The following is a 10,698-nucleotide window of genomic DNA, read 5'->3' as shown; positions in this document are numbered from 1 at the left end:
TACACAGAGTACACACAAAGTACACAGAGTACACACAGAGTACACAGAGTACACACAAAGTACACAGAGTACACACAAAGTACACAGAGTGCTGAGGCTTCATTCATTATGAGCCTGTGATTTTCATTTACTCAGATCTCGGACAATTAACGCGCGAAACTGAAGAAGTGAAAAAGTGAGAACGCCAGAGGTCACACTGATGGATGAAGCCTCTGCCCGGAGTACACACACTACACACACTACACACACTGCCCGGAGTACACACACTACACACACTGCACACACTACACACACTACATACACTACACACACTACACACACTACATACACTACACACACTACACACACTGCCCGGAGTACACACACTACACACACTGCACACACTACACACACTACATACACTACACACACTGCCCGGAGTACACACACTACACACACTACACACACTACACACACTACACACACTGCCCGGAGTACACACACTACACACACTGAACACACTACACACACTACATACACTACACACACTACACACACTGCCCGGAGTACACACACTACACACACTACACACACTACACACACTACACACACTACATACACTACACACACTACACACACTGCCCGGAGTACACACACTACACACACTACACACACTGCCCGGAGTACACACACTACACACACTGCACACACTACACACACTACACACACTACACACACTACACACACTGCCCGGAGTACACACACTACACACACTGCACACACTACACACACTACACACACTACATACACTACACACACTACACACACTACACACACTACATACACTACACACACTACACACACTGCCCAGAGTACACACACTACACACACTACACACACTACACACACTGCCCGGAGTACACACACTACACACACTACACACACTGCCCGGAGTACACACACTACACACACTGCACGGAGTACACACACTACACACACTACACACACTACACACACTACACACACTACACACACTACTCACACTGCCCGGAGTACACACACTACACACACTGCACACACTACACACACTACACACACTACACACACTACACACACTACACACACTACACACACTACACACACTACTCACACTGCACGGAGTACATACACTACACACACTACACACACTGCACGGAGTACACACACTACACACACTGCACACACTGCACACACAACACGGAGTACACACACTACACACACTACACACATTACACACACTACACACACTACACGGAGTACACACACTACACGGAGCACACACAATACACACACTACACACACTACACGGAGTACACACACTACACACACTGCACGGAGTACACACACTACACACACTACACGGAGTACACACACTACACACACTACACACACTACACGGCGTACACACACTACAAACACTACACACACTACACGGAGTACATACACTACACACACTACACACACTACACACACTACACGGAGTACACACACTACACGGACTACACACACTACACGGAGAGCCCTCAATCCCAGCTACACTTAGCTCTGATGATTTCCTCCTATTTTTTAACAATAAAATAAAAACAATCAGAGATAAATTAGATGAAATTACCCCCGCTATTAGCCCTGAACTAGCCCAAGCTGTAAATCTAACGTCCCATATAAATCCACCTGTAAACCTAGAAAGGTTCACAGCTGTTGATCAAGCAGAGATAACTTCAGCCATTATGTCCTCTAAAAGCTCAACTTGTGTCCTAGACCCCATTCCAAGCAGACTCCTCAAAGACATTCTCCCCCTAATTATAGACCCTATTCTTAATATAATAAATACTTCACTCCAAAGTGGCTATGTTCCACAGTCCTTCAAACATGCAGTCATTAAACCTCTTCTGAAAAAGCCTAATCTAGATCCCGACCTATTGGTAAACTACAGACCTATTTCAAATCTTCCCTTCATCTCTAAAATCCTTGAAAAAGTTGTAGTAAAACAGCTTTGTCGCCACCTGCAGGACAATAACTTATTTGAAGTTTTCCAGTCAGGATTCAGAGCCCACCACAGCACTGAAACTGCACTAGTTAAAGTCACAAATGATTTGTTATTAGCCGCTGACGATGGACTGGTCTCAATCCTGGTTCTGTTGGACCTCAGCGCAGCGTTTGACACCATTGACCACAACATTCTACTGCAGAGGTTAGAATGTGATGTAGGTGTTGGAGGAACAGCCCTCAGCTGGTTTAAATCCTATTTATCTGATAGGTTCCAATTTGTTAATGTAAACCAGAGCTCCTCACCAAGCTCTAAAGTAATTTACGGTGTGCCACAGGGTTCGGTACTCGGTCCAATTCTGTTTACTCTTTATATGCTGCCATTAGGCAACATCATCAGGTCACATGGCATTAACTTCCACTGCTATGCAGACGACACTCAGCTGTATTTATCAATGAAACCTGATCAGAGCGATCAAGTAGACAGACTTAGTGCTTGTGTGAAGGAGATAAAAACCTGGATGACACTAAACTACCTGCTTCTTAACCCTGAAAAAACCGAGGTCATTGTGCTTGGCCCTAAGCATCTACGAGACGCTCTATCTGAGCAGATAGTCACACTGGACAATGTCAGTGTAGCCTCCAGTTCTACTGTAAGAAATCTTGGAGTCTTATTTGACCAGGAGCTCTCATTTAAAGCTCATATAAATCAAGCTTGTAAAACAGCCTATTTCCATTTGCGCAACAAGAGCCAAAATCAGAATAATTCTGCCTAAAAGTGATGCTGAAAAACTTATCCATGCATTTGTAACGACTAGATTAGACTACTGTAACTCCCTGCTTGCAGCGTGTCCTAAAAGCTCCATAAAAAGCTTTCAACTGGTTCAAAATGCAGCAGCAAGATTACTAACAGGAACAAAAAGAAGAGAGCACATTACGCCGGTGCTGAAGTCTCTTCACTGGCTCCCCGTCGAGTTTAGAATCAAATTTAAAATTCTACTCTTGACCTACAAAGCCATAAATGACATGGCCCCATCCTACCTCAAAGATGCTATAGAACCATATCATCCAAACAGAGCTCTTCGCTCTCAGAATGCCGGCCTTCTGGTGGTGCCAAGAGTCTCTAAAAGTACTGTAGGAGGTAGAGCGTTTAGCTCCCAAGCCCCTGTGTTATGGAATCAGCTCCCGACCCATGTTAAATCTGCTGACACAGTCTCTTCATTTAAGTCCAGGCTTAAAATGTTCCTCTTCGAAATCGCTTATGGTCAGAGTAGTTAGGAACATAAAGATAAACCCACAGCTTTAGCTACGCTGCCCTAGGAGTAACTGTGCTGAGGGAAGTATGACAGCTTGAGCACTATCCTCTTCTTCTTCTGACTACTTATGCTATCAAACAATATTTATTTTTAATTCCACTTGCAAACTGTTCACCGCCTTCTTTTCTTTCTCTCACTCCTGAGGACCTGTGGACCCAGATGCCCCTCCCCTGATGAAGTGGTCCCTGCCCCGTGTGGACGGTCCCTCATCTGCCTGAGGAGTGGGTCCAGCTCGCCTCCGACGGTCCCTCATCTGCCTGAAGAGTGGGTCCAGTTCGCCTCAGTCGGTCCCTCATCTGCCTGAAGAGTGGGTCCAGTTCGCCTCAGTCGGTCCCTCTTCTGCCTGAAGAGTGGGTCCAGTTCGCCTCAGTCGGTCCCTCATCTGAAGAGTGGGTCCAGTTCCCCTCAGTCGGTCCCTCATCTGCCTGAAGAGTGGGTCCAGTTCGCCTCAGTCGGTCCCTCATCTGCCTGAAGAGTGGGTCCAGTTCGCCTCAGTCGGTCCCTCATTTGCCTGAAGAGTGGGTCCAGCTCGACTCAGTCGGTCCCTCATTTGCCTGAAGAGTGGGTCCAGTTCGCCTCAGACGGTCCCTCTTCTGCCTGAAGAGTGGGTCCAGCTCCAGTCTCCTCGTGTCCGTCTGTCCGTCTGTGAGAGTCGGATCTCTCCTTCACTGGAACTCCTCCAGGTTTCTACGCTTTTTTCCCAAAGAGGTTTTTTTTGTAGTTTTTCCTGGCCGAGAAGGAGAGTCTAAGGACAGAGGACCCTGGGACATCGTCCCTCGCCACCACAGACATTGTCTGACTCCATCGCCACCACAGACATTGTTGATTCATTTCTCCCTGTGGCCCTCAGAGGCAACTGTTGTTGTGATTTTGGGCCTTACAAAAATAAATTGATTTGATTTGATACACACACTACACGGAGTACACACACTACACGGAGTACACACACTACACGGAGTACACACACTACACGGAGTACACACACTACACGGACCACACGTTGAATAGTAAATGTGTTTCTTGCGTCGCTCTTTCAGATGTGTTTTGGGGTCTCTACATTGAAAATACCAGATTTTTAAAGGGGCGTGTCTCGCAAACTTCACCTTTAAAAGCTTTAAATACATGTTATGACGATGTTCCTTCAGTTACTCGTTGTGTTTTGATTGATTCTTGCGTGTTTGAGTGATCCATGTTGTCCTGTTGGAAAATGCCTGTTTTCACCTACCACCTATCCCCGCCCACATCCCTCTACGTCTGTAAATTCCAAGAAAAAAACACAATATGTCTTTATATTATGTACAAACAACATGAACTTCAGCGTGTATAAAGCAGATATTATGTGAGTAGCAGTTTTCCCAAGTACTTCTTCTTTACTTTTACTCTTCAAATCAAATCAATTTATTTTTGTAAGGCCCAAAATCACAACAACAGTTGCCTCTGAGGGCCACAGGGAGAAATGAATCAACAATGTCTGTGGTGGCGATGGAGTCAGACAATGTCTGTGGTGGCGAGGGACGATGTCCCAGGGTCCTCTGTCCTTAGACTCTCCTTCTCGGCCAGGAAAAACTACAAAAAAACCTCTTTGGGAAAAAAGCGTAGAAACCTGGAGGAGTTCCAGTGAAGGAGAGATCCGACTCTCACAGACGGACAGACGGATACTCTTACATTTAACCGAGTATTATTTTAATTACTTTAATGCCCATAATATTTCCCAAAAGTTACACATGTTTAACCTTTGCATTTGATCCATTCTAAATACGTAATAAAGCATGAACAAAGACTTAATTCATGACGAACAAATATGATTAAAAATGAGATTTAGTAATGACTTGGACGGAGGATTTGTGCTATTGAAGTATTTGCTCAGCCCGACTCATCCTTCACAATAAAAGAAGGTGTAAGTGAAGTGTTGTTGGTGCTTTATTATGATTCGAAGTGCGTCCTGAAGTCTTACACACACCTCTGCGGTTCTGTCGGCGTCAGTCTAATGGAACAAAGCAAATGTTTTGTGTGTGAAAAGTGTGATTGAGAAAGCGCACAATAAAACCCATATTAGCATTAGCATTAGTGTGTGCGGCGCGGCGGAGGGTGCGATCGCTCATGCGGCAGGGGACAAACACAAGCTCCTGACCTGCGCGCCTCCTCCTGCTCCTCCTGCTCCTCCTGCTCCGCCGCCACGTCGCATTCAATTAACATCACAGTGTGGAAGACGCGTTTAATGGACACACAGACGCTCCGCTGATTGGGCTGATATAATTAGAATAATATCACGTCCGCTCTTAATAAGAGGCACAGAGATAAATAAGGGGCCAGTTAATAGCTGCGCAGCACTAAAGCGGGAGCCGCCTGAAATGTGCCGAGGCCAGCGCTTCTGCTGTTTGCTCATGGGCCGCTGATCGCAATATTGATGGTGAGATCTGTCGGGCGAGCGCCTCGCGCGGCTGATTATTCATCTTGATAAATACATAAGGACAGATGCAATTAGAGATGTTTTTCATTCCTTCCCGCTTTACTCAGTGGAATTAGCTGCTGACGGATGGAGCTGGAGGACCGGCTCCTGCACCGGCCCCGGCTCCACATGCTCTTCATTCTCATTTCCTCTGCTTCACGCGCAGGGCGAGTGTGAATGTGTGAATGTGTAAATGTGTGAATGTGTGAATGTGTAAATGTGTGAATGTGTAAATGTGTGAATGTGTGAATGTGTGAATGTGTGAATGTGTGAATGTGTGAATGTGTGAATGTGTAAATTATGTGTGAATGTGTGAATGTGTAAATTATGTGTGAATGTGTGAATGATGTGTGAATGTGTGAATGTGTGAATGTGTAAATGTGTGAATGTGTGAATGTGTAAATGTGTAAATGTGTGAATGTGTAAATGTGTGAATGTGTGAATGTGTGAATGTGTAAATGTGTGAATGTGTGAATGTGTAAATGTGTGAATGTGTGAATGTGTGAATGTGTGAATGTGTAAATGTGTAAATGTGTGAATGTGTGAATGTGTAAATGTGTAAATGTGTGAATGTGTGAATGTGTAAATGTGTGAATGTGTGAATGTGTAAATGTGTGAATGTGTGAATGTGTGAATGTGTGAATGTGTAAATGTGTAAATGTGTGAATGTGTGAATGTGTAAATGTGTAAATGTGTGAATGTGTGAATGTGTAAATGTGTAAATGTGTGAATGTGTGAATGTGTAAATGATGTGTGAATGTGTGAATGTGTAAATGATGTGTGAATGTGTAAATGTGTGAATGTGTGAATGATGTGTGAATGTGTAAATGTGTGAATGTGTAAATGTGTGAATGTGTGAATGTGTAAATGTGTGAATGTGTAAATTATGTGTGAATGTGTAAATGTGTAAATGTGTAAATGTGTGAATGTGTGAATGTGTAAATGTGTGAATGTGTAAATGATGTGTGAATGTGTAAATGTGTAAATGATGTGTAAATGTGTAAATGATGTGTGAATGTGTGAATGTGTGAATGTGTAAATGTGTAAATGATGTGTAAATGTGTAAATGATGTGTGAATGTGTGAATGTGTGAATGTGTAAATGTGTGAATGTGTGAATGTGTGAATGTGTAAATGTGTAAATGTGTAAATGTGTGAATGTGTAAATGATGTGTGAATGTGTGAATGATGTGTGAATGTGTGAATGTGTGAATGTGTAAATGATGTGTAAATGTGTAAATGATGTGTAAATGTGTAAATGATGTGTAAATGTGTAAATGATGTGTGAATGTGTGAATGTGTGAATGTGTAAATGTGTGAATGTGTAAATGTGAGAATGTGTAAATGTGTAAATGTGAGAATGTGTAAATGATGTGTGAATATGTGAATGTGTGAATGTGTAAATGTGTAAATGTGTAAATGTGTGAATGTGTAAATGTGTGAATGTGTAAATGATGTGTAAATGTGTAAATGATGTGTGAATGTGTGAATGTGTGAATGTGTAAATGTGTGAATGTGTGAATGTGTGAATGTGTAAATGTGTAAATGTGTAAATGTGTAAATGTGTGAATGTATAAATGTGTAAATGATGTGTAAATGTGTAAATGTGTGAATGTGTGAATGTGTAAATGTGTAAATGTGTGAATGTGTGAATGTGTAAATGATGTGTAAATGTGTAAATGATGTGTAAATGTGTGAATGTGTGAATGTGTAAATGATGTGTAAATGTGTAAATGATGTGTAAATGTGTAAATGATGTGTAAATGTGTGAATGTGTGAATGTGTGAATGTGTAAATGATGTGTAAATGTGTAAATGATGTGTAAATGTGTAAATGATGTGTAAATGTGTAAATGATGTGTAAATGTGTGAATGTGTAAATGTGTGAATGTGTGAATGTGTAAATTATGTGTGAATGTGTGAATGATGTGTGAATGTGTGAATGTGTGAATGTGTAAATGTGTGAATGTGTAAATGTGTAAATGTGTGAATGTGTAAATGTGTGAATGTGTGAATGTGTGAATGTGTAAATGATGTGTGAATGTGTAAATGTGTAAATGTGTGAATGTGTGAATGTGTAAATGTGTGAATGTGTGAATGTGTAAATGATGTGTGAATGTGTAAATGTGTAAATGTGTGAATGTGTAAATGTGTAAATGATGTGTAAATGTGTGAATGTGTAAATGTGTAAATGTGTGAATGTGTAAATGTGTGAATGTGTGAATGTGTAAATGTGTGAATGTGTGAATGTGTAAATGTGTGAATGTGTAAATGATGTGTGAATGTGTAAATGTGTAAATGTGTGAATGTGTAAATGTGTAAATGATGTGTAAATGTGTGAATGTGTAAATGTGTAAATGTGTAAATGATGTGTAAATGTGTGAATGTGTAAATGATGTGTAAATGTGTAAATGATGTGTAAATGTGTAAATGATGTGTTAATGTGTAAATGATGTGTGAATGTGTGAATGTGTAAATGATGTGTAAATGTGTAAATGATGTGTAAATGTGTAAATGATGTGTTAATGTGTAAATGATGTGTGAATGTGTGAATGTGTAAATGATGTGTAAATGTGTAAATGATGTGTAAATGTGTAAATGATGTGTAAATGTGTGAATGTGTAAATGTGTAAATGATGTGTGAATGTGTGAATGTGTGAATGTGTAAATGTGTAAATGTGTAAATGTGTGAATGTGTAAATGTGTGAATGTGTAAATGTGTGAATGTGTAAATGTGTAAATGTGTAAATGATGTGTAAATGTGTAAATGATGTGTGAATGTGTGAATGTGTGAATGTGTAAATGTGTAAATGTGTAAATGTGTGAATGTGTAAATGATGTGTAAATGTGTAAATGATGTGTGAATGTGTGAATGTGTGAATGTGTAAATGTGTAAATGTGTGAATGTGTAAATGATGTGTAAATGTGTAAATGTGTAAATGTGTGAATGTGTAAATGATGTGTAAATGTGTAAATGATGTGTGAATGTGTGAATGTGTGAATGTGTAAATGTGTAAATGTGTGAATGTGTGAATGTGTGAATGTGTAAATGTGTAAATGTGTGAATGTGTAAATGATGTGTAAATGTGTAAATGTGTAAATGTGTAAATGTGTGAATGTGTAAATGTGTGAATGTGTGAATGTGTGAATGTGTGAATGTGTAAATGTGTAAATGTGTGAATGTGTAAATTATGTGTAAATGTGTAAATGTGTAAATGTGTGAATGTGTGAATGTGTAAATGTGTAAATGTGTGAATGTGTAAATGATGTGTAAATGTGTAAATGTGTAAATGTGTAAATGTGTAAATGTGTGAATGTGTAAATGATGTGTAAATGTGTAAATGTGTAAATGTGTGAATGTGTGAATGTGTAAATGTGTAAATGTGTGAATGTGTAAATGATGTGTAAATGTGTAAATGTGTAAATGTGTGAATGTGTGAATGTGTAAATGTGTAAATGTGTGAATGTGTAAATGATGTGTAAATGTGTAAATGATGTGTAAATGTGTAAATGATGTGTAAATGTTTGAATGTGAAGAAGGAGCGGCTCAGACACGAGCTCTCTGTGATTTAGGCTCATTACTGTTGTAATTAAACACACAACAACATCACTAGAATCACAGCAGTGAGTGACAGAAGTGGATTATGAAAACACAATAACAGCGTCGCTGCTTTTACTGCATCAGGTGCTCGATGGGCACCAGCCTGACCAGACTGACCTGACTGACCAGACTGACCAGGCCTGGACTGAAGGACGTGGAGCAGGAGTCAAACATGCGGCCGCACAGACTCTTTGTGACCTCAGTGACCTTCAGAAGAACTTCTCTGTCTTTCCAAAGTTGGACTCACGTGTCCCTCTGGCTCCAGGTGAGTCTCAGATACAGATCAGACACATGTGGGACCAGTGTGACCCACAGACGTGTTCTAAGACCCCAAAGGAGCATCTTCACATCTTCAGATGAGGAAAATTGGCCCCATATTCAGTAAAAAAACATGAAATAGAAAGAACTACAGGGTAAAGCCGGTGTTCAACCTCTTCACAATGTCTAAGTCATGTTTTCATGAACGCAACAGAAAGAGTAGAACCTGTAGAGCAGAAGAAGAGCTTTGGGGGCGGAGCAGGGGCGGAGCAAGGGCTGAGCAGTGGCTGAGCAGGGGCGGAACAGGGGCTGAGCAGGGGCTGAGCAAAGGCGGAGAAGGGGCGGAGCAGGGGCGGAGCAGGGACTGAGCAGGGGCGGAGCAGGGGCGGAACAGGGGCGGAGCAGGGGCGGAACAGGGGCGGAGCAGGGGCGGAGCAGGGGCGGAGCAGGGGCGGAACAGGGGCGGAGCAGGGGCGGAGCAGGGACATGAAGGGGGCCCTTCATAATAATTTTGCATCTAAAATGCACCAGAATACAGAAAATCAAATAAACCTTCTTGGTCGAGGGCCCAGAGATCCCACGTGGGCCCCCAGATCCCACGTGGGCCCCCAGATCCCACGTGTGATTGTGATTATTATTTACAAAAATTACTTCAGATATAGTTTTCAAAATAAAATAGTCCATATTTTTGCTAAAAGAGTCTTAAGCACGTCCATCAGTGCCACCATGCAGGTGTCCAGAGCAGGACTTAAGACCCCGAGTACCCACGAGGGCCCACACCACGAGGGCCCACACCACGAGGGCCCACAATACGAGGGCCCACACCACAAGGGCCCACACCACGAGGGCCCACACCACGAGGGCCCACACCACGAGGGCCCACAATACGAGGGCCCACACCACAAGGGCCCACACCACGAGGGCCCACACCACGAGGGCCCACACCACGAGGGCCCACAATACGAGGGCCCACACCACGAGGGCCCACAATACGAGGGCCCACACCACGAGGGCCCACACCACGAGGGCCCACAATACGAGGGCCCACACCACAAGGGCCCACACCACGAGG

The 10,698-nt window shown here is 42.5% G+C and overlaps 1 protein-coding gene across 1 annotated transcript in view; it reads left to right on the top strand.

Moving 5' to 3' along the window:
• The first annotated feature begins 203 nt into the window (after positions 1-203).
• The window catches only part of LOC140381557 (uncharacterized), a 10,668-nt gene continuing 173 nt past the window's right edge, over positions 204-10,698 (top strand). The window contains exons 1-3 of the mRNA XM_072465623.1: positions 204-689; positions 748-1,328; positions 10,346-10,698. The exon at positions 10,346-10,698 is cut by the window's right edge and continues 173 nt beyond it. Coding sequence (XP_072321724.1) covers positions 204-689; positions 748-1,328; positions 10,346-10,698 — 1,420 coding nt within the window. The remainder of the gene's footprint in view (positions 690-747; positions 1,329-10,345) is intronic.

Source organism: Eucyclogobius newberryi, unplaced genomic scaffold (genome assembly GCF_026437365.1).
Source record: "Eucyclogobius newberryi isolate DKJ021-1_F unplaced genomic scaffold, fEucNew1.0.hap1 SCAF_5, whole genome shotgun sequence".
NCBI lineage: Eukaryota > Metazoa > Chordata > Actinopteri > Gobiiformes > Gobiidae > Eucyclogobius > Eucyclogobius newberryi.
Note: the sequence above shows the minus strand (reverse complement) of the source record. Positions and strands in the feature narration are given on the sequence as shown.